Consider the following 25,340-nt stretch of genomic DNA (forward strand, 5'->3'; position numbering starts at 1 on the left):
TTAGTACTCCAAGAAGAAGTTTCAAACGTCTGACGTTTTCTTGGCACTGCTGGGATTGACGAGATTGTAGACCTAATTTCCATCATCCTCCTACTTTGAGGTGACAAAATGTTTCAATGATGATTATAAGTTTGCGTCGTAGACACGACGATGTGATTACTGTTGTGTCTTACACCCATTCGGATGACGTAACGATAATTCCAGTTCGGACAAGCCGTCAGCTGCCAATCCAAACAGAATGGCACAGGCACGCATTCCAAATCCACATGAAGTGACGCGATCTCGAATTTTGAATGGCCCGATCATAATTCTTCGCAGATGAAAATACAAGCATAGCTAGATCTGAAAAAGTGTTAAAATTAATCGAGCACAGCATTTCAGTGGACTAATGTCATTTCCTCATCAACATGTCTCATCTGCAATCAGGAAAAGCAGCTGCCCTAATGATAAAAATCGCTAAAAATGCCACAATTTGAACGAACTATTACTGATCACTTCCGATCGGATTTATCTCAATCCACACTCCATTTCACTAACAACTTAACAACTATTTGTTGAATGCATTTTTTTTATACTGGGAAAAGAGTATGGCTCTAACGTTAAAACCACAAAAGAAGATCTATGGAAGGCCATCTCATTTTTTCACCACTTTCTTTGCAGTACTGACTGGGAGGGCAATTGGTTGCCTACTTGGGGCCTTCTGTGCCTTCCTTGATCGGCCCCCAGATACTGGTGCCAGCACTGGTTGATAGGGCACGATTTGATTCACAGTACCTAAAGTAAATAAACAAAGCAAATCATGGCAAGCCCAAATTTTAGCGCAAACTTAGTAGGAATACAAAATATGGCTAAAGATGTATTACTAAAACATTGTCCAACAGAAGGATAATAAGGTGACTCACCGACAGCTTTCGTCTTGCCCTCCCGAAAGATAAGACGAGCGCCTTTGTGTAGGCACTCCGGATGATTGATAAAGGCAAAGTGGACTTCGGCCCTGTCTCCTGTTCGCAGCCTTTCCTTCCCGGTGCCGGCGCCGATGCTGAGGATTGTGGCTGTTTGCCGAATGGGTCCAGCGTGCACCATCGCCTGGTAACCGACGCTGATTGTGGTGGGATGGTGAAGGACCAAGACCGTTGCCGTAAAATTTATGCACGAGGTGAGGTCCGCGCCCTTGCCTAGTAGCATCATCCCCTTCAAGGAGGAAACGGAATTATATGAGTAGCAATGACTGCATCGTGAGTAGTTTCCAAGAGCCATTCCTTCGCTTTGACCTGCGTACGGAGACAATCCTTCTGCATAATTAATAACAGCATCCTTAGGGCGAACCCAATTTCGCGCCTTGGATGACACATCAACAAGTCACATGGGAAACCCATTCTAGATAGCACGATGTGCGGGGGCTGACAGTGAGGTAACCATCGAAACCGCATCGAATTTTTGTAACTATTCCAACCGCAAGTTCTGCATAAAAGGCTCGTGGTGAAATGCAACGTTTGAATTAATCGAAGTCGTCTCCAAAAAAAGTCTCCTGCAGTGATTTCTCAAATAGTTTTGCTATCAAACAAACGCTCAAAGAGCCGGTCACTCGATTCGGATGAACAGGGCCTTTTCAGTCTCTTCCGACACATTTTGGACAATTATGACAAGAGCGCCTTGCAAAAGAACATGTCCGTTGATTACAATTGAACTATTATTATGTTTTCCAAAACTCACCCTTCTCAGCTGTGTACACCCCTTCGGCCGCTTGAGTGAAAATGACGCAGTTTGTCCAGCCCGAACGGAGTTAACGGGTAGACGCTTTCGTTGTACACTCTTAATAACTACAGGAAAGAATCGTCCGGAAGTGTCCGGTCCCAGCGACAGTGTGTCATTAAGACGCACCACTCCGCTCATGCAGGTGCCGGAGACAATGGCGCCGACGCCAGGTACGGTGAAGAGCTCGTCGATTTGAAAAGAGGCCGGTTGATCAAGGCGGTAGGTGGAGTTGACGGTGGTCGCACCAATGGAGGCGGCAATGCTATTGGTGGGGGTGGTGGTGGAGGCAGTGACGGTGGGTGAGGGGATGGAGAGGAGGTTGAGAAAGGCAGTGATAAGGTCTAAATTCGAACCAGTAACATTTGAGACCAGAAAAACAGGACACATGCGCTCGGAGGTGAAGTTGGTGGCACTGCAAACCACATCGTCGCTGCGAAGGGAAAAGAAGGAGGAAATTTAAGCATAGTGAACCCTTGTAGAGCTGCCATCTGAGAGGCATTCAAACCAAGCCGAGACTTTTGAGCCTACAACAGGCGAGGAAGTAGCACATTTCAAAGGATTAAAAGCGTACTGATTTTTCCCCATAGCCCCTTGATATATCTGGATACCTATCTCCTTGTTCCCTAACTTTACAAAATTTAATCAACAGGGTACGGTTGCGTTAATCATTTCCACAAAAAGACTCGCTCCTTCAACTTCTCACCAGGTTATGCGTCAGTTGTCCAGAATCAGATGTCCCACACACCATGAGTGGTCGATTTTTACCAATAATAGTTGTAAATGGGAGCCGTTCTCATAAACATTTCTTCGTCCTGTTCTTAAAAAAACAGTAGTTCTTAAAAAAAACTACCAACAATATGCACATTACAATACAAAGGGGCAAGTTTCACTAAAAAACAGCTAGTGGGAAACTTAATTTGTTATTCCCTTAATCGAGCAAATCAGACAACAAACAAGGCGCCACGCCTTGATGACCAAACACAACGAGACCGCCATCTTACTGATTTGACACAAGGAGGGGTATCTTCCGACACCCAGGAGATTTGAGGACGTGAAAGAGATGATTGAGGGTCTCATTCAGAACATTGGGCGGACACATATCAATTTTGGTGACCACCACGAAGACTGGCACGGAAAGAGCCAGTGCGAGACCCAGATGCTCCTTTGTCATCCCAATGACACCCGCGTTGGCTCCCACCATAAGCATCACGAAGTCGGGCGCGAATCCTACTAGCCCGAAAACTGTGGTCTTGAGGTATCTCTCGTGGCCCGCCAGATCGATAAAGGTAATCACCTGAGAATGAAAGTGCACGCAATGAATGTAAAGAAGGTCCCGTTTGTGGCCCGCAAGTCGATTGGGCTTGCGACTCAAAGAAAACGAAGGACGTTCGAGCCAAAGCAGGACTTTTACTTTTACGTGTCTGCATTAAAAGACGTCACCGTGATGGGGGTTATCGACTGTATCTTATCCCTACCAGCAGGCGGAAATATCGCCGGCCAGTCCGTCCAGACACTATCAGTCAGAGTTGCAGGCTACACCGTGAACCAGTGCAGAGCGGTGAATGAAGCATCATGTCAACGACGACGTGAAACCCAAAGATATCTGCTAGTACGGAATGCTTCAAGCATAAAAGGGTGATAAGGCGCTCAGACATAGCATGAAGACATTTGAATGGTGAAGAGATTTAAAAGGCGGTCGACCTTACGACTGCCAGTAGGGGTTCCTAGTCCAACACCAAGGCAGCCATTGCTGTGAAGAGAACATCCAATTTGTAGACGTCTGATCGACGCACAACTAACCTGCCCGGACAGTGAGTTGTAAGAGAGGTTCTCTATTTTGAATTGAAGGATCATTTTAATTAAAAAGGCCAAGATTTCCTGTATCGCATCAATATAAGTGATAAAACCCTGACACGCCACCGGGCAACAAAGCCGCAGAGGCACACGAATGAACCACCTTTACTTCGGCAGATTGTTACAAGATGGTTCAATTACAGTGGGAAAACCTATTCTGCTGAAGTTGCTTTGTAAGCCTAGTTTAAAGGCTGGGATAAATGGACGAAGTTGAGAGGAGACTAAGTGGAAAGCGTGGACCCCTGCACCTGGCAACACTCTCGTTTTAAACAGCCAACCACATAACTTGCTGTGAATGATAATGTTTCGTATGCTTACAATTACGCCATTTGTACCTCCAGGGTCAAGAAGCAAATTCAGTTTGAGAAGTGAGGTTTTGTGTGCTACGATCCGTTTCAAGGTCACACTGATAATGACTGATGCAAAAAGAAGTAATACAAAATTCAGAGGTAGCCGAAGTTCTTAAAGAACTTTCAAAACATTCTGCATCATTGTGGAATGCATAGCTCTGCTCTTGTTCATGGGATGCTGATGGCAGTGCGAATGATCGCCGACGTACATGGCTGACGAAGGAAGAGGGTTACGCTCCTCTCAATCAAACAGATTAGGCTAATGTTGGCCTAATAACTTTCTCGTTGGTAAGTAATGCTAGAGAATTCCACGGAATCCATCAAGACTAACCTACAGCCTACCTGACCACACCATTGCTATCTTATAAATAAAAAAACCAACGCAGTATGAAAATTTTGACAAGGCAGGTAAACAGACAACCGCCCTGCACCTCCGCAAAATCAGTTCAATCCTCGGGTGCGACTCTTTCCAAATGACCTCAACTGCGTCGGTATTTTGACGCCTTTTTCTTGTATTCCAAATGCAAGTCGTGACAGTGGTTTGGAGGAGATAGCAAAGCGGCAAAACTGAACCGACGGTAGTCCACAAACATCACCGTTGAAAGCGCATTTTAAAGGAACTGCTAGCAAAAACAAATGGACTGCAAAGGGCGCTACATTTGGGGAAGATTTGTCCCATAGGTCAAATAAGTTAGAAAGCCTTTAAAGGCCTAACATATCACCTCTGAAAACAGTAACACCAACTGGTTGCTGTTTAAAAAAATTGCTCAAAGCAGTATCACTGGTGAAAGGAGGGGGTTGCACGCTAAAACAGGATGGAAGTCGTTTCAATTGTACATTCGCTTACATGGATCTTCCCCGGTCTCCAACGAATAGGCCTTAACGTTGGTGACATGGAATTCTGCCCAGGTCTACCGGTCTCTCAATACGCGCTAACAGTAAAGCCCTCTTTCCGATCTCACGTGAATAATAACACTGGACTTTTATGTTATGTGGACTTTCACACCGAACGCCTCAAGACCCAACTATCAGATATCCCAAAACAGAGCACGTACACATGGAAAATGCTCACTATAAAACAAATTAAGCAGACAAAATGTACCAAATCACCCAGGGGAGCCTCCGAAACCCTGCTTTGGAGAGGTAGCAACAACGCTGGAAAATTGCCTAATCTAGCGTAGATCCGAAACAGAGGACCCACTTCCATGGCAATGATATAACAAATAATGAAAGCTGCGGCGTTTCTTCGACCGACGATAGATACAAAACACAAAAGCCTATTACAAAGGAAACGGTGAAAAACCTTTCCGAGTGAGCGAAAAGTGAGGATACTTCATTGATAAATAGCGTGAGACAATTTTCCTTCGGCGTGTTCGGATGAGGCCTAGAAAAGTTCGATGCACGCGAAACGAGCTAGATTAGATATGATTCCAAGAAATACAACAGATAAAGCGCTGTGGATTTCGATCGAGGTGTGCATGTCTGCACAAGTTTTGTCATCGTAATAGCCGTCATCCGTTTACAAATCGTGTTTAGCCACGATGAACACGATTTCGAACGCGTAGGAGGATAAGATTTACAACGAATGCATAGCTTTCCACTACGTCTAGCCTCCATCTCATCAAATTTAGTTCCTTAGTCAAAGCTCAGACCTCCTAATGTAGTACACGCAGTCAGCTCGGGGATAATCGGGCACAAATCACCAACCGGCTTACGGTGTCCCCATGCGTTAGCTTGTCACAGTCGTCACGACAAACACTCCTATCACTTCAGACCGACGTACAGAACAATATGCTCTGAAATAACGTGAATCCTGACTTATCCAACAATGTGTTGTACTAATCTTGCTAGAAAAAAAGTCCGCACCCAATTTCATACTTTATTACCTAATGTGAGAGCACAGAATAGTTAAAAACCGCCAAACTAAATAGAAATGTGACATACCTTGGTGGCCGCCTGGCATATCTCCGCCCAGTCGAGTTTTCCGTGCACCGCGCGATTGACCACCTTACCGTCCGCGTCAAAGCCGAGGATGTTGTTACCCACGGAGCTTGTTCGACCCGACTCTATTTCGTGTTTGTGCCGGAAGAGGTACTGACGCGCCAGGCCTCGACCATTATCCAACTCACCGTGTGTCAGCACACCCAGCATTGTCGATTTGCCCGCATCCACGTTGCCCACTACCGCAACTCTGAACGCGAACGGCGGTCTACTTAGTCATGACATTGACCGGAATTCTCATGAATTCGAGTTAGGGACACTCCTTGTACAACTTGCAAATCATTGAATCTTTGAAAACATTCAAGGTACACGGATTGATTACCGTACTAAGTGATCCTACTTTAAGATAAGTGATACTGGTATTTAAATTGTGGAGACTAATGCATCTGTTTTGCTTTGTGCTCCTAGCACATAGTACAGAGACCTTTGTGTTCTCACTTGGTGCGAAAAAATTGGGATTAGAGTGACGCCCAAATTGGCGATTCCAGTGGCCGAAAGTTTCACCTATGCAAGCGCAGACAACGGACTGACGTACGACCTAACCAGAGCAGACTATGGTAACACCGTTGATAAACAAATAGCTGTTTTTCTAAGCAAAGGCTTCAGACTTCGTTTGATGTAAAGAAACAACAATAAAGCTGGTAGCTTTAAATAGCGTTTTTAGTAATAAAAGCTTAAAATGGCGTTTCCACTTGTTTCATACCAATATCAATAGAAGTATCGCAGATTTGTTGAAAGCTTAACCAACGGGAGTTGAGGGATCCAAACAGTGCATCGGAGACCGCTTAATTGTGGCCATATTCACCGCAAGTGGCTTGACCCGTCTTTTTGGTAAAGTTAATAAGATTAAAAATAGCCTAAGCAGTAATAATAAACAAAATAAATCATTTACAATGCCAAAATTGAGTTTGACGTTAGCGAGTTCAGATCATAAAACCAGTCTTAAGCACGCAGCACGTTCATCCTTAAGAGTCATGAGGCAAGCTAAAAGGACACTTTTTAAAATATCACGCGATCATTCACTAAGTTTAGGGTTGCAATATTATATTTTTGGCGAATAAATTTAATTCCCTCTGTTAATTTGTCAGAGATGTAGAAAACCGACCTAGCTACGGATGCCATTAATACCAGACGCACCTGATATCGATGAAATCGCGCTCACCGATGGCATGGCGCAGGAGAAAATCCTTTACAACCCACTCTCCCCCTGTTGCAGATGCCATCACCGTCTGTGGTGCAGTTCCTGTTGCTGCTGTTAGCGAATCAGGCGCTATCGCCGCCTGCGACGCGGTTTCTATTGCTACTGCTGCTGCTGCTGACGCATCAGTCGCCGGCGCCGGTGTCACCTTTTCCGACGCCTGTCCATCCGCGGTGACACCGAAGGCACTTTCTTTAGACCCAGGTCTAGCTCGTCCTCGAGAGCTTTTCTTGTTTTTGGCCCTCGGAGGAGCAGCGGCGGCAGTGGTTGAGACGTCAGTGGTGGAGAGCATAGGAACGGTGCGAGTTCGCAGGTGGATGAGGTGGACGTCGAGTAACTGTGTCAACGATTGGAGTGTCGCTTCGCTAGCGCTCATATCGCTGGTTGAGAGACCGGGCTCCTGGCTCTCTGTGGTGATCGGTCAAAGATGATCCGCCGACAGTGGTCGCTCAATTAGTAAGCCTATCAAAACCTGAATCTAGGCTCCCTGAGGACTAATAACTGATGGAAGAGAGCACCAATGTTTGGACAAAAGTTGGCAGTTAGCTAAGGCAGTAGAGGTGTGATTCCCACACAAATAGCATTGCTGTTACTCAAGCTATGGACAGAAACTGAACACGGAGACCCACCCATCCGCCCTTCTCCCCAAAACACTACGATATCTGCTGGGGAGTGGGTAACCTGTTGTCGGATTTTTTTTTGCTCTTTCGGAACTGCTTTTTAGCTATTTATGTTTGTGGCCTCATACTTTCTTGATCGATTGGACCAGTTTAATATGAGATGACAGAATAGCACAAAATGAGTTTTAAAAGCCTACAAATCAAGCAGTTCTACACCCACAGCAGACCGGTAAAAAGAATTTATGGATCAAAAGAACGCCCCGTCTTGAAAATAAAAATTGTCTTGTTAAATAACTAGCGAGATCCATATCTGTGAAGAGCAAATCAAATCACCTATTCTTTGCCAACAATGGATGCTTCGTAGATATACTAGTTGAGCTAATTTCCAATCATTAATCAACACAAAAACTTCATTTGCAATGAGTTACTGCTTCTCATTACGTAAAATATGTTATCTTTACACGGAACTGTTAACCTTTAAGCACAGGCATAATCGTACGTACACGACAGCGAATACATGGATAAAGACCGTGACCCATTATGGCGCAACTAAGAGGGTTCGCTATGTTACGGGGGAAGTGAAATGTACTTGCCTCCGATTTAATTCGGACCAAGTTTTTATGCAAATGCATGAGGTTTGAGATGAGACAGATCAAGAACCTACTTTTTGACGCGTTGCCTGAATTTTAATGAAGGCGTAAAGAGGAGTAGAAATTAGATAAAATAATTGAGAAATCCGCATAATCTATGGTGGAAGAAGGTCGGTGATTTCAAGCCGGAAGGCTAGTAGCTGGAGAGTAGGTAAAATACCATGAGGATGATACTGTGATCAATTAAAAGTGGATAAGAAAAAGAATCTTACGACTTTGGAATTGCTCGAAATGTCGGCTCCTAATCAGTATTAAAGCACTCAAAGTGGTCTTGATAAAGTTTTGAAACTGAAGACATCAATGGAAAGTTGATGTTGGAGTCGTAACAGGGCAGACTGGATATCCAAGCGACTTTCTGCACGCTTAAAAATCTGAATGCACTGGAGTTCCTACGCTTAAAACTATTAAGAGTCTTCGAGAGTGATAGGTGCAGAATCAACACGAAAGCGAACTGACAAACGCGCGAATTACGCTCGAATGCTTGATAGCCATCATGATAAAATAGCTGGGGTTTGACTAATGGAGAAAAGTACAGAGCAAACAGGCGATTGGCTACAGGCCACTAAGGATATTAATTACGAATTGTCATTTCACTTCATAAAAGAGAACAAGGTAAACCAGAGAAGGGGAAAAATAGTATTCCTAATGAACATACGAGTTGCAAGCCTTATAAACCCACTTGAATATTCTACATTCAAATAAGTTACTGTGTGATTTTCAATCAGGAAAAAAAATAACCACATAGTCATTATCCAAAACAAGTTTATTCTAATCATCTTGTAAATTCAGACATGCTCTAAATAGTTTCTATATATTTTGAAGTCAAGAAAATAGCCCTAGACATGCACTTTACAACACCTTAAATGTACATACATGCTACCTGGCAGCGTGGAAAAAAAATGACGAGGTATTACCCGATCCAGCAAAAGTATTTCAGCAAAAAAACCTCCCAGAAGTCGCGGCAGATTGGTAATAAACATCGTGAAAAGGATTACTGTAGTAGGAGCACCAAATGGTAAAAATTAAAGCTATACGTCCTAGAATTCCATAGATTTAGAGACCCATAAATGTGGGAAAATTAGGATTAATTGGTAGCTTACCACCAACTCCAAGTACGACGAAACACTCCCCCTGACCAGCTTCAAGGCGGTAGGACAGGCATTGCTTCAGACATTCGAAGTCAGAATCACTTGGAGCAACGAAAATGTGCTAAACAAAAGGCGCGTAGCTCCGTGACTTTGTTTAAAATTAATAATAAAATCAAAATAATTTAAAGGAAAAAGGCATCAAACTATCACAGCTACAATCTGAAATCCTCGCGAATGATCGCAATACAAAAAGTATAATCAGCCAGCCATATATTGTAAAGTATTGTTGTGCGTCACGAAACAGGCAAATCACCTTATCAGACAAAATATTCTGGTAATTTTTTTCCATGTCAAAAGAGCATATGGGGTCCCAGATTACGATATAAATAACCCACTTCTGTTGTGCGTTATTTAAACGCAGTACTTCGACTGCAAGGAGTGGTGAAGGTATAACTAGCTTTGCAAGTGCAAAACTCAAAGGTCTGTGATTTTTTTTGCAATACATTTTTTTTAAAGGTTGGTGCCTGCTTTGCTCCTCTTAGTTGCATCCATGGAGATGAAGGCATGCTCAAGTGAGGAAGCTGTAGCTAGCATAATCCTGCGTGTTAAAAAAAAGGATACATTCTGTTGACTCCACAATATTCTTTTCTGTGATACTAGGCGTCTGGGTAGACCATGCATTAAGTTATACGACTACTAAGTGCGCCAACAACCTAAATTTTCTCGAAAATGCGTACGACGCAAAACCTCCTCAACGGAGAAAAGAGGATCGGCACCCCAGCCCGGGGAACGCAGCTGAGCCGCTGCCGCATACACCGACCACCGCCCTACCACCACAAACCCCCAACCCGTTACCCAGAGACCCAACCGCAGCGACGACCGAGACAGCACCTAGAGCGGGAGAGAAACGCCGATGTATGTCATGCTGACGTATTTACAAGTTTGGCAATGACCATATTGCGAGCTGGAAAGTAAAATTAAACTACATAAACATGTTCTTTAGATAATCATCAAATTCATCCTCCTGTGTACGTTGTGAATGTGGCCGATCCGGCATTCGTTGATCTGATGCAGAAGGCCCCTTCCAAAGATCACTTCTAGGTGTCGGTTCACGATGTTCCTGAGGAGCCGCCACTTTCCTCTCCTCTTCAAACTCCTCAGTTCTGATTTTCGGAACAACTTCAAAGTGTCTACAAAATATTAAAGATATAAGCAGTCAAAAGGAATACGAAGTTGGATAAAAGAATCGGGGTGCTCACTGCTTATGATGATTCAATTTCTGAGAGCAAGCGGGACATAGTCGTACCTTCACCAACGCGTTCCGTTTCTCACCTCTCTCCTTATACACGAAATCCACCTCCCAACTGCGTAAAAACTCGACCTCATTGCAATCTACCGCGCCACAAACAAACTGCCCTTTACCCGAAACCACCTCCCGCTCTGAGCGCCAACGCAGGCCTAGTTTTTTCTCTTTGAACCGCGAAAAGTCTGCAATTGCGTACTCCTTGTACAGGCGGTCCCAGTAGTGCTTAGCCAGCCTCTCCTCCCTATAATGGCAAAGTAAAATTGCTTCCTTCAGCTTGCCATGTTTCGGGATTGTCTCGATCCTCCCAGACAAAACGAGCGTTGGCCTTGATTACATCAATATCACGTTTGTCGTTAGTCCTGTAATAGTTAAAGCATAAGAGGAAATGGTACCTACGTGTCACGTCTGAAGTCCTTTCTAGAACCACCGTAGTATTGAAGATAGTCGTTAACCATTTTTTTGTGTCGCTGGTACTAATTAAAAGAATATGGGGTAAGTGTAAGAAGTTCTAGCATACTGCATCCAAAGGCATCATTTGCGAGGGCGTGGGCCTGTTGTACAGTTAGATGAGGCATAAAGGATTAACTACCTTTGTTTTGTGACAGACTCACGCTCCGTCGATGGATTTAGGTGTGATGAGCCCCTTTTTTCGCCAATACGGACAGAAAAGGCATCGTCTCCGGTCCTGTCATACGGTAAAATTTGGGAAAATATCGAGATTAATGCTGATAAACGAATGCGAGCACCTGGAGGAACAAATCGAACCAACTTCACTTTGAACATCAGACTCAAAGTCTGATGTGTAGTTCGTATTCGTGTAATCCTGAACAGCAATTCCTAATCATGGTATATGCATTCATACCTCTCCCATTACCACCCAGAGGGGCTAAATGGCAGCAGATGAATATATGAGTCGAAATCGGCAAAATTCAATTGGCCTATTGAAACTGCGCACCTTGTGCTAAGCTCAGTTTTTTAGAGTTGCTCAAACTTTATGTGCTACTGGATAATTTGCCCCACTTAAGCCAATTTTTTGCAAACGTATTTATTTTGGGTATGTTTGCACGCCAAAGTTGCCACCTTAAATCAATGTTGACGTTTTTGGACATCAACATCGTTTAAAACCAAATAAAGCAAAAACAATGAGAGCCTTAAAACCTTTTGGCAAGCTAATTCGATCACGAATTTAAAAGTTTGATTGCTACATGCGTTGTAGCCTAGCAAGTCTCCCATGAAATCGCAAAAGCATCACAGTAGTATTCAGCAAATGTATTGTAATACGATAGTGGTTTATCCCTCGGTTCTGGTGAGGCGCCACTTTTGTACTTCGAATTAGCCCCCCTGTACCTCGCTGGGTGGGCTGGCCTTTTGGGCCATGCCAATAGCCCAGACACCTTCTCCGTGCTGAATATATATATTCTGCCCGAGTATTTTGTCTTCTTTCGTCTTCAGGGAGTCTCGGGACGCTACAGTATTACTAACGTACAGGTGTTGGTGGCTACTAAGATGACCGAGAGGCAATGCCGTTAAGGGGAAGGGCAATATGCGTAGACTTAACTGACTACTTAATTAAAGGAGAAGTTTAGCAAGTAAATGAAACATTAACATGCTACTTAGAGACACAATACTATGAATACATCTTGTAAATAAGCAGAAGGGTCAGAAGGCCACTGGCGTAATTGGGGGCCACCTTCCGGAAAAATTTGCACCCTACGAAGTCTAGTAAGTTAGCATCTTCCTCAACATTTCCTCGATTACTCCTCCGTGCCGGTTTTAACGTCTGCGGGCAAAAGGAGATTAACTATTCTTATGCAGCTAGTGAAGCTATGGACGACACTGCACTTTGCACTAGAATATCAACACCAGAGAATAGTTTAACATCCCATAGGAGGTCAGGAAAGCTGTAGATATGGCCAAAAGGCTACACGGACAAGTTGAAATTAAAACGTGCGAAAAACCTACGCAGTTGAGCACACGGTCACATAAACATTAGTTATCTGAGCGTAACCCACATAACCGCGTAAATGAAAACCTCTTTCACTGATTTTTATTGGTTAGGCTATAATATTCAAATTGAGTTAATTATCTAACAAGTTGCACGGTATGCAGTTCGCTCGATGCTTGCTAATGCCGGAGATGCTCCCAACCCCCCAGAAGTTCTAGCCGACGGCTTGTCACCGAACATTCCATGCTAGGCAGACATCGGATCAAAGGCCAAGGTCAACCACGTACTCAATCTTCAGACAGTCGCCAAGAACTTAAACACTGGCCCCATCGATTTTGATTCCCCATTGCCGTGGCAGTAGACATCCGCATCGAAGACTGTCTATTGGTTACCTGGTTGATGGCCTCGACAGGACCCAGGCCCATAGAGACCCCAGTCACAAAAATTCGCAACAAAGTTCACAAAAGCTGATCTACCACTCATATCCTTCCATTATTTCTCCACGACTAATACTCCCTGCTATAAACCTACAGTTTTTCCATGCAGGAATGAAGAACCTTCCCGAACCAACGCTCAGCACCAAGGAAATCACACACAACGCGATTCCTGGCACCATTGCAAAAGCATATGAAGGTCAGAGCATAGATCATATTTACAAGATAAAAATAATTATACACAAATAGTAGGGGAATTCTCAAACCTTATCCCAATTAACCAAACATTTCAATGCAGCCTTGCCAAAATTACGCAGGAGATAGGGGGAGGGGGAGAGAGGGGCCAACGCCATCAAAACAAACAGGAGGAAGTGAAGGTTGGTAAAAGAGGTGCCAGTGAAAACACGAAGACATCAGTGTATTTTTGCCAACGTTCCCATCACATCGAGATTAGAGAGATCAAACTTCTGGAATCAGGAAAAAAAGTACAAACAGTTAGGTCAGGAGAAGCAATCTAACACTCACCCCAAACGGCCAGGGGCAATATCTAACTGGTAGAAATTACTCCACAAAACGGACCCTTTTCTCCATCACCCAGAGTTTAAATCGGGGTTTTTCAGACAAAATACACGGATATAATATGGCAGATAAAAAAATAACACAGACTAAGGGAATGAGCGACAATCTGTAACTGAAATTTATTTGTTTAACTATTAACTCCGCTTCCATACTTCCGCTGGGTAACATGACCTCTGGGCCATCGCCGTAACCTCCAGCCCTCCTATACGTCGATAATACGTACAAAAGTCTCGGGGCACTGCATTTTTGGTAGAGGAAAACGAACTCGAACCTCGGGAACAACTACCCTGATTGCAAAACTTCAACGTGACGGAGGAAAAGCATATTCTCCGGAGGGAAGAAACTGTGAAGACTCTCCGTAGAAGGGTTACAAATGACGTCTATCTTCGACAACTGCACTGGTCCCGTACTCAGAAGGAAGGCTATTAACGACTAAAGCGACACTAGCCATGACCGTAAACCATCTGGAAAAGCTAGTAATAGAGCTGTCTAGGTGCCTGTTTGAAGATGTTAATCAAGTGAACACGCGATACCTCTTCCACCCCGCTAATAGCTGGATATGGCTGGGCAGTACTGAAGCGAGAACAACGTGGCAAGGAGGAATTAACGTGGAATATTAATTACAAGGAACTATTTTAAGCCCTGTCATTTATTAAATGACTCGGCTTTTGTGCTGGTGTTCTTACGATAAGCGATAGAAATACGTGATCGTCCGTACATTTCCCCTTCCCCTAATACAGTTTTCAAACAAGACGAAACCCTAAATCCAGTGCAATTGCCAAAAGGAATCAGCGGTGTTGCGGTCAAGCATCTCCTCCGTTGCATTGAAATTGCATGGCTGGAGGGGATGGTTCCTGGGTGTCTCTCATACATCACCGACTACTTTGTGGTGGCCGGCATGGAAAGCTGACCGAGGGGAGTGATGAGGAAGACGGTCAAAAAGAAGAGTAGACCATGCAATGCTACGTTTATTTGTTTAACTATTCGTTTTAATTTCATCAATACTTGAGACTCAGCTTCCGTACTTCTGTTGGGTGAAGTGACCTCTAGGCTATCCTCGTAACCCCCCAGCCCTTCTGTACGTTGATAAGACGTATTCTACCTGAGTATTGCGTCTTCTTTCGTCTTCACGAATGTCTCAAGGTACTACGCAAAAAAGTTCAAAGGAATTATATACCTTTTGTTTGTTATTTGCACTCAAAATAATTACTGAGGTATATAACGAAGCTAGTTCCTACTCATCTGCCGTTTCTTTTAAACAAGACGAACTAAACCAAATGGGTGATTTGAGACAAGAAACGTAGACAGAAAGCAAAATAATAAACTCAAGTGACAAGAAACGTCAGATCAAAAAAGATGAGGAAAAAGGTGAGTAAATTGGCCAAAAGTAATTCGTATGTCACGAATGAAGATTTCAAAGGCCACCGCCTTTTAGAATGTGCTAAAGATTCAGTTGATTGGGCATAAAGTAGTGTGGTTAATAAATTCTTAGCATTTTACACAAAAGTTTACGGAATTTGAGATCTAGATTTCAAGCAAGCACATCGTCCTCGACCTGCATAAACAAGTACGCAGCCTACCTGCGCCACCGGTATAAGTTTGAGAGTATTAAGGTACTATACGGCGCTTTATTGCTTAAGACAACTCAATATAAGAAATCCATCTTTTCATAACTCGAAATCTACCTTCTTAGTGGTTTTCATCACCAGTCTTTCGAACAAATTAATGCTCGGGGAGGAAATCGTTGATGCATTTGCCTTGTTTTACGAGATGCTCAGGTTGATCGAGACTTGAGCTTATAAAAGGACAAAACAAATATTGAAGAATTCAAAGCCCTTTTGCAGAAGGTTGCCTTGATCACCGGAGGAGGACAACTTGCACAAAAGGTGACTATTCGTGATTGGTTATCTTCAATGCTCTCTTGCGCAATTTCACGACTGGTTAGAGTCCAGCGTCTGCGGATCAGGTGCCTCACGCAATAAATGGCCACTGACAGACGTTTATGATCATCTTCTAAGTGCTTGTAGCATCACTACAGAAAGTGTATTTGTAGTCCCCAGGCGATGTGAAATAATGGTCATATTTAGAACAAGGGCACAACTCACTAAGCTAGCATAATCACCCGACCCAACCGGTCACTAGGTTACAGATAGGAGACGGCTTATCCAACCGCCTAATTTTATAACGGGAGGGAATGGGAAGCTCGCAGTTGAGGATCCGCTTGAAACAACTCAACAGTGACAGGCCAACGTGGCTCCCAACTGACATCACCATTACCATTGGTGAAATGCTTTCGATGAATTCTTAAAAGAAATCAGTAGTAGTTTCCAGCAGTCTCAATGCTTCAGTGATCTGAGGCACCAAATTCTACTTTAACGTGGTTTTGGACTCAGAAATGGAGCATGAACATAGCACTAATCACAGAAGATTACCACTCCTCGGAGTGGAAAAGAGTTAATCGAGTCTAAAATCACTTTTTGTTATTTCGAATAGTTCAAAATACAATTTAACGATAACGAAATACATTCATAATCCACCGCCGATTACCAAATGTTTTGACTAGATCAAGACTTCCCCCTCAATTCAAACGACAAATCTCAACTGCACAGAGAAAAGTTTCACTAGTGCAAAGGAAACAGATCAAAGTAACTCCTTTTGTCCACAATCCTCGTTCTCCCCTAGCTCATAGTTTTGATAAATGGGTAGATGAGTAACTAGAGATGGGTTGATGAACACAGATAGATGGATAGGAGGAGGATGAAGCGTGGCGAGCCATTTTTAAGCCGAAACTGTGAGTTGTACAGTTAGTAATCCGGTAAGTTGGCGTTTAGAAGTTATTTTAGTAGACATACTACCATCAAACAAGGCATTTTTTCACTTCTGACGACAATACTCCCCTTCACTTCTGCCTCAAACAGGAGTCAGCTCCCATCGATGGAAAAAAAAAATTCATCACCACCCACCTTCTTGTTTTTGGGGCGCGGCGCATTGGCATCAGCGGCTGACGTGGAGGCAGAGGCGGAAGCCGATGGCCCAGAGGGGCCTGGAGCCACATTTTCCTTGGCCCCTGAAGGTGAAAGCGAAATCGACGACGCCAGTGGTGATGACGGAGGTGGGGGTGGCAACGAGGATTGCGTACTTCTTCGCCTGCGATGGGGTCGCAGTGTATGTGGGGTGCATTGATGGTGTTGGAGATCTACCTCTCCCATCTCCGAGTTGATGTAATCCAGGAGACGCGAGTTAGAAAGGCGTGTAGATGCTAGAAAGGGGGCAGAACAAAGACACTAGATCGCTATCCATTCATTAGGAAGATGCAAATATTGAAATATAGCATTCTACCAGGCTGAGACAGCGTCCTATCAGAGTCTGCGTGGCGGAGAGTGATAAATTCTATCGGGATTGGTTTAACAGTGGGATTGGAGAGATCCACGACAGGTAGAGGAGGATTGCTGGCACCGATGCCTTGTGAAACCTATAGACAAACAAATCAGTGAGGGCATGGGCCAGTAGAAAAGTTGACGGAAAATTCTTCCCAAAAAGACAACTCACCCAGATAGAGGCGAATTCGCCAAAATCTCCAGAGGTGAAATTCTCCTTCTTGGGTGGTATATTCGCGAAGACTGAAGGTACTTAAAGAATTGATCAAAGATAGTAAAATTTTACAACCCCTTTAAGCAGTACCAAGTTGGAGGAGCCGCAATGTCACATGCTTTTGTGCATCAGCAACGCTTTCCTTCGTAAATATCATCTTTCGTTTCATCGTAAAATCAAAGGGTGTAGTTGACGATGGAGTGACTAGCTAATGAACAGGTAGGTAGTGCGTTCCAAGCTAGCGGGTGGATGGACTCTTGAGAATTCAGTACACACCAGATCGGCACACAAAATCCACTAAATATTTAAGGCCGTGAAGCCTTAAGCAAAGTTCTTTCCAAAGCACTTTGTAAACAATGGATGGACGTCATTCAACATCTGAGACCGACCTACCGACCTATACGACAGTGGTATGAAAGTATGCTCATCCTCGGAAGCAATTCGGGTGCTGCAACATAGCGGAAGGGAGATTTGACGATTTAAAAAGATCGTCAAGGCTAATTGGAAAGCCAAGTGGGTTCTGCTTTTGCATGAATTCAACAAGCTAGTCTCGAAAGAGGCGTCCAAATATGGTATGGTCGATAGGGTAGGTGTATTCGTACCGCCTGAAAAATTGCAGCAGTACTTGTGATGATTCAAAAGCGCAGATTTCAGGGTCAAAGAAAAACGGGAAAAGGAGGATTAAGTCACCCCAGCACTTACAACAATTCAATTCATCTATCCCATTGGTATTGGTTTCGGATAGTGCCGGGGGTGCAGAAAGTGGTGCTTGAGTCGTTAACGCCATCGTCGCTCTCGCAGCCGACGTCCTCGTTACTACACGAGGATCTTCAGCGGGGCTGCTATCCAAATCCACAATGTGTGTCGATGGTGGCAAGACGCAGGTGTATTCTTTATTTTTTTAATAAAAGGCCAAGGAACAAATTAAGCCCTAGTCGATATGGTCCTTAATCAAGTGCAATGCTCATTAACTTTTCAAATGATATCCTCTCTCCCTCTGCACGAAATAAGGTTTTTCAGCCGTGCCTCGGCAATGTCTCGAAGAGCAAATCTCATAACTAAAGGGTATCAGACGAAGAGGGAATAAAGAAGCATGGCTTCGTCGTTTCAGTATTTAATCAACACTACCGATAGTCGTCGATTCAAGTAGTATACTCTCTCCAATACTATCAATGATGATTTATCATTCTATTAATTAAAATATGGTATTCCATTTGTGTCTCATCTCCGATTTGAGGGACAGAAGAGGCGAGCTTTAAAGGTGCCTCTGTATCTGCCCTATACAAAAACCGGACTGATTCAAATAAATTATGGGTTGATTACTTACGCCAGGTTGAATTGTCAGAATCCAATGTCGTGGCGTGGACCGAATTCGGTGCAGAGAGTGATTCCCTGGGGTTATAAATAGTATCCTCTCTCGAACTCTCCATAGCGGATGATTGTGATGGGAGGGAAGGGTATTCTTCACCTCGATGCACCAAGATAGTAAACGATTATAAAATTCTTCAAATCTCTCTACCCATAAATGGAGCTTTTGGCTGTTTTAGTTCTAAAGTTGGCATTGAACCAAGAAGTGTCAAAAATGGCCAGTCATCACGAGAAGGTAAGAAAGCGGGTACATTAAACGACTAGTGATTAGCTTGATTCTATGAAAGACATCCAAATCAACCCGAGACTTCACCGCTACAACAATGTCCTACAACGAGTTACTATAGTCGACGCAGCAACAAGAAATGACGAGGTTTCCTTCAAACGAAGGCGTAAAACCAGCAAATATCTACAAGTATAAAAGACCCTAAGCACAGCCGCAGCGACGGTGATGCCCAGTCATAGTAAGACATTTGATTAGTGTAAGCTGCTCAATGATATTCAAAAGTACGTCAATGGCGATCCCACCTGTAGTGGCCCCCCACATCACTGTAGTCAATTCTGTAAACGATCGGTGAGTGGAGCGCCGAGATCCTTGCTAATCGACGCATAATATGACGTGTAATTGTACAAACACAAAGATGACCACTCACAAATGTGCTCGATCTCGAAAAGGGAGCGCATGCTGACTACTGACACCAATAACGAAGTAAAGGCGTTGGTTAGGTTGAACTGACAAATCTTACTATACCTGAGATTTCCAAACATTAGATAAATGTAGCAGAGAACTATGTGGAATAAAGATGCATTTTCCACGTATTAGTTTTCGTTATGAACTTATGTTCCCATTAGATCTGAGTGCTCTCGAATAACTTGACCACGCAGATCAATCCATTCTACTGGGGTTCGGCCTCCGCAATGGTGGCATGAAGTCCTGCTTGCGTCGTCCATTCTACCAGTTTTCCCACACAAAGTAGTTTGTTTTATTAAGTTCCTGTGAACAACTACCATTGGAGCATGATCATAAAGCATTTCACATGTGAAAAGTGCTGCCGAAGAGAAGACAAGAAAAAACACTCATTTTTAAACGTATATCAAGATGAACTCACAGGGAACACGCTGACTTCTTGCCCACATGCGAGTAAGTGCCTGAAGAAGAAAAACCTCGTGTTTATAACTTCCAATGAATTCTAGCTTAAAAAGGGTAAGAATCAAGCGGCGAGCTAGCAATAAATGGAAGGATAATGAAGACTTCTGAGTACTCAGGAAACAGCGAATAACGAGTGAAATCCCCCAGGTAGCAAGAAGCTAATGAATTAGCCCATACAGAAAAGTGGGCAGTTCCAAAATGGCAAAAAAGTGGGCTAGAGGAATATGACAAGCAATAGGATGCTCATAAAATAGCAGTTATTATCTAATGCACCCAACTGTAGTTTTGACGTTCAAGGATGAAGTGCAACCACTAAAAAGAAGTGTCATGGTGAGACGGTATGGCAATCACGCCAACATGTCTCGTGACACCAATCCATTTGCTGCAATGAATGGAAACCATTTATCTGGACCGCATGTTCCAGTTTGAGAATCTCTTGCATCAACAGCATACAAGGCAAATTTTTCCCAATAAAGATCCATTTTTGAACATTGCACCTTACAAATGTAGTGATTACATAGAACCAGTTGGTGGAGCAAGGAAGAAACCGTTGTCGGCGCAGCTGAAATAAGTGGAAGCTGACGGCTACAATACATGTTCAGAAATTAATTGTACTCTCTTCAAATGTTTCTCTTACCAGTCTGCTAACTGTATCTCAACAAGAACACAACATTTGGCACATAGCCTTCTTACTGATGCGATGGAACAGCACTAACACATCTACTAGAATGGTAGTAAAAGAACTATGAAATAAAAGGCGAGTTAGCCAATGTATTATACAGCGGGGTAATTACAACCCCATCGATATCAAAGTGGATCGTGTCCACGTAAGAACACCGAGACACCCACGAATGGCGGTTGCAACAGTTGCAAATCAAAACCGTCCACTGGAGGACGGAGAATGTTTATTGGCACATCAAGAGTCACAATGCAATTAGACAAAATTCCAGAACGAATCGCTGTTTCGGGCCAATTTCCAAACTGAAAGCTCCAAGGCTCCACTAATGAGACAACTACAACATGCACGCTTGGCCTATTAGCCTTTCTGTAGATAGGAAAGATGAGAGAGGGCAGGTACAACTCACACGACGTGCCGTAAGTCTGGGTCGCTTCGGAGGTGACTTAAAAGTTGATGGAATGGTGGTGGAGGTGGTGAAAGAGGACGAAGAAGCAGATGTAGTCCTGGTGAGGGTTTTGGTAGCGGTAGTAGCAGGGGATGTAACCTTAGTAGCAGGAAAGCAATAATTTACCGCCTGCTGGAGGGTCAGAGCGATTAACGGTATTGTGGAGAGCAAAAAGTGAGCAGCTAAGTGTAGAGAAGTGCAAAACTCACCTCATCAGGTATGGACTCAAAGGAGGGGTTGGAGGTGGGCTTAACGGGAATCCTTCCACGCGGTGTAACTGGAAGAGCAATGATGTGATTTTATGGTCTTGAGAATAATTGTCAAATTCTCTAGTAAGCGATTTCGACCTTGGAAATAAACAAGTTACAGAGACCCTAGTATGTCTAAAAAAGGGACCAGACACACTTTAACTAGAGAACCTCCCCTTAATCATGGTTTCACAATAGAAAAGTAATGACAAAACAAGTAATTTGAGGGATAACAATCACAAGATATAAACGTGACATTTATAAAACACTTTTATGGTATTCATGCACACAAAACAGGGTACGCAATGCTAGAAACGAAAAAAAAAGATTATAAGATGGTAATTAATAGCCCGGTTTAAGGACTGGAAGGCAGAAACAAGACACTCACCGCCAGAGGTTGTTTCAGTCCGTCCAGACGGGATAACAGTGGCAGTGACGGTGGAGGATGGAGGGGGTGACAAGGGAGCAACTGCAGCAGTGCCGGCACCAGTTTTCACCGGCGACTTGCTTCCTAAACTATCGACATCGCTCAGTAGTCGGTTGATGAAGTCATGCATGTCCTGCTCCGAGAGACTCTGTAGACAAAGAAAGTGGTGAACAGATGACTGATAGATTTTAGGTCATCCATCCAAAAAGCACAAGAGCTCACTGTTTACTGCAGCACGTCAACAGCAGTAAGACATGAAATGCGCGATTGAGTGGAGGCGGCATCTCACAAAGCATTCGTGGTCTCAGCACAATAAGCCTTGTGACTTACTTCCAATTTGCTATTATTTTAAAATATTTTGTGCAGTTAATTAGAGCTATTTTCCTTCATGAGCTTCACTGTCGAACGAAAAAAAGCTCTGGGATTTGGATACGAATTTCTATTCTGGTACCGTTTTTTAAAAAAGGTGAAAGTGTGCTCTGTAACACCCTAACAGACAGCTGAATAGATTCCACTCCGAGCAATCCAGGCGCGAGAGTTACAAATAAAAGCGGTCAGCTATTTAACCTCTTGACTCAGCATTGAGCGTTAAGCGAGTTGTTAACCCAACGGCACATAGAACGGTGTTTAATAACATCTTTACGATATTATTCGATCAAAAATCATTTAAAAACCCAGGAAATGCAAGTTCAGAAGGTCGAATAAGCTGGACAAACCAAGCGATCGAATATGAGAACAAACTAGATATTCAAATAACATTAAACCAAGCCCCAAATTTAGGCCAGCCTTCACTCAGACACCTTTTCCCCCAAAAAAACCTGGTCCTTAGAATTAAACACATAGGGAATCCATAAATTCATAACTTGAGGATACGAAATGGTTGGTTTAATTTGCGCACTCAAGAACTCACTAATGAGCCCTGGTCGATCTCCGCAGGAAGGGGAAAGTCCAATTGCGAAAGAGAGGCTTCACAGGATGCCCCATTACCCAAGTTAGAGTTTATCCTATTAGCCACTGTCTCTGCATTTGCCGCAAGGTTGCAAAAGACACGCTGGGGAAAAATGGAAAAAGGTCTTTCGAAAATCGGAAGAAAAAGGCCGTTGATTTATTGGGTTTTCAGGAAAAATTGTGCAGTACAAGAAAAAACAGCCAGTTTATCGGGTTTTCCATTTGTAGCAAGGATAAGACAGGTTCAAACGATATTGATTTGCAAGGTTTAGCAATTTTGTATCAACCCTATAGACCACTAGAGTAGAGTAAGAAGAAAAGGCTAACTTGAAGGACCTGGGTTGTTAAGGTGCAAATACACATGACCCCAGTTTGTTTTCCTCCTCGAAATTCTTAAAAGTGACAAATTCACTCGGTTTACAAAGATTCCTGGGGAGACAAAGTGAGACAAAGATGTACATTGTGATAGACCCAAAACTGATTAATTTGGCAATTTAATCCGCATTTAATGTGCCGCGTGACAAACATTTTCTGCCCCCTTACTTTCGATTTCGTAACAAAGGGTGAGGTTAACTGACCTGAATGTTCAGAGAAGGATCCGCCGAAACTGCAGGATTGGCTGCGATCGCTGTGACATGTACGGGTCTAAAGAGAGCACCAACCACTAAGCTGTGTCGTACGAGTGATAGAAAAAATATAACTACTGGTCACTTACTTGCTGTGGATTTTCCGACGCGACGAAGAGGGCGAAGTCGAAGAAGACTGGGCAGATACCGTACCAGATTGAGTCCGAACCACTTTTAATACCACCTTCGGGGTGGAAGACAGGGTCCTAACAGAAGGGACTAGTTTTACCCGGTTTTGAGTAGAGGTTGTCAGTGCTTTCGAACGCAGAACGGTAATGCGGCGAGGAGAACACGTTGAAGGGAGGGAGACGACTGGCGTCAAAGTTGGTGTTCTGACAGGTGTAGTGATGTGACCAGGGCCTTGAGGGGGTGAAAGCGCGGTTTCTATGGCGTGGGAGTCAGAAAAGAGGCAGACTAAAAGTGGTGCTACTTCACCAGGATGACAGTTTGGAAGGGAAGCGTCGGTCCATTTTCGAATAATTGATTCTCGTTTTTCATTTGCTAGACGTCGTGAAAAAGGAAACAAGTATTAACGCACACAAATTAATAAGATAACGCATGAAATATGAGGACTTGCCCATGTTGGCAATAGTGAAGTAGTCTTTCAAAATCTCCACTAATGTAAAGCCACCAACACGATAAGTCATTGTACATCCAGTTTGGGTCTCCTTACGCAATTCCTCTAGGTACGCGCATTCTTGAAAAAATGTATTGAATGTTTGAACGCATCCGAGATCATTAAGGTAGCCTAAAATTAAGCATGGCTGAGTTAAGCAACAGGTCACAAAACAACTAACTTCACCCAATGAAAGCTACGGAAACTGTACTAAGGGATGTATAAAGATACTCCGACGTAATATAGATCATAAGTATACGCCCAGCAGACGTACCCAGAACCAGACGACAAATCTCAGAAGGAAGGAGGGAGAAATATACGTTATTGGCCATAATCACGCGAAATAAACGCGAAACCCAACAGACTAAAATAAAGAGTTTACTTCATCATTTGAATGGCTGGGTTAAGAGGTTGGGAAATAAAACAACCTTACTAGGTTATCAACTATTGTTTCCAATGCTTTCTAAACATAGCCTGTTAAATTACGCTTATTTAAACATTGTCTTTTGAAATAAATTGCTAGAGAAATGGTTGGAAAATGAACTTGGCAAATGTATTTGCACATACTATCTATTTGATTTAAGTAATCTACCCCGATTTGTCCAAAGTATTTAATTGAATCGCATACCTTACGTAGTTTTAAAGCGACTGTGGGTACGGCCTTTTGCTGAAGTTTATGTGCTTTCGTGAAGCATCGGCACCAACTTTTTGTTTCCAATTTAATTGATATGGTTCACATGAGTTTACGGTAACATCTTCCTTAAATCGCCAAAACCAGCACTTAACAACGTCTGATATATGCGTATTTGGTGAAGTCCACCCAAAATCGCATCTTGTTTTGCCAAAAATGACTGTTAGGGGTGCCCACTTGTAGTGGCTTCCGCCCCTTATTTGATGGATGGTTGATTACCTCCAAATCAAAATCCGAGTTACGGGTCTTGTTTCTAAGCGCCTTTTCATACCACAATCAATATTGCAGCAAGAATGAATCGCTTAAACCCTAGTTATATTTCAAAAACCAAAGCAGCCTGGGCGAGCTGATTGCCTGTTCTCTGGGATCCTACGCAGCAATTACAACACACCGAATGAATTCATTAACCAAAGCACTTTTCATTGTTTAGGAACTGGGGAAAACAACTGGGATAAATATTTACCAGTGGAAATTTTTCGGACTCTCATAAGTTGCTTACTACCTTACAAGACGGTTCCTTTAAAATACGTTAATTAATGTGAAGGTATTCTACAAATTACGGAGGATTCTTCCCACTTTTCACTTTAACGACAGATTTTCTGCATTTACTATGCCCCACCCTTACATTATAGGTTTTTCCAATTCGCAGTTGAGTTAAAACTGCTTGATTTCGGCTTCTGTCACGCTGATCCGCATATTCGTTTAAAATACGGAATACGAACTACCGGTCTTTTCGCTCCGGCTCAATATGAAGTAATTCCCATATGTCCC

At 43.3% G+C, this 25,340-nt stretch overlaps 2 protein-coding genes across 2 annotated transcripts; both read right to left on the reverse strand. All coding sequences in view use genetic code 11, as the record gives it.

Moving 5' to 3' along the window:
• Positions 1 to 634: 634 nt before the first annotated feature.
• On the reverse strand, positions 635 to 18,801 carry EGR_07547 (GTP-binding protein; the record flags this gene model as incomplete). The annotated part of the gene is made up of 14 exons (XM_024496796.1): positions 635 to 774; positions 903 to 1,191; positions 1,714 to 2,185; positions 2,757 to 3,049; positions 5,904 to 6,150; positions 7,098 to 7,566; positions 10,254 to 10,407; positions 10,823 to 11,063; positions 11,219 to 11,295; positions 16,744 to 17,039; positions 17,120 to 17,252; positions 17,330 to 17,409; positions 18,074 to 18,262; positions 18,699 to 18,801. 14 exons carry the CDS (start codon positions 18,799 to 18,801, stop codon positions 635 to 637), a joined length of 3,183 nt encoding a protein of 1,060 aa, XP_024348801.1.
• A 1,601-nt stretch (positions 18,802 to 20,402) lies between these two features.
• Positions 20,403 to 24,210, reverse strand: EGR_07548 (hypothetical protein; the record flags this gene model as incomplete). Its single annotated transcript, XM_024496797.1, has 8 exons — positions 20,403 to 20,474; positions 20,975 to 21,145; positions 21,223 to 21,290; positions 21,650 to 21,836; positions 22,599 to 22,739; positions 23,215 to 23,281; positions 23,352 to 23,763; positions 24,153 to 24,210. The coding sequence occupies 8 exons, from the start codon at positions 24,208 to 24,210 to the stop codon at positions 20,403 to 20,405; spliced, it is 1,176 nt and encodes a 391-aa protein (XP_024348802.1).
• Between the last annotated feature and the right edge of the window lie 1,130 nt (positions 24,211 to 25,340).

The sequence above is a fragment of the Echinococcus granulosus genome (genome assembly GCF_000524195.1).
Source record: "Echinococcus granulosus chromosome Unknown EG_S00080, whole genome shotgun sequence".
NCBI lineage: Eukaryota > Metazoa > Platyhelminthes > Cestoda > Cyclophyllidea > Taeniidae > Echinococcus > Echinococcus granulosus.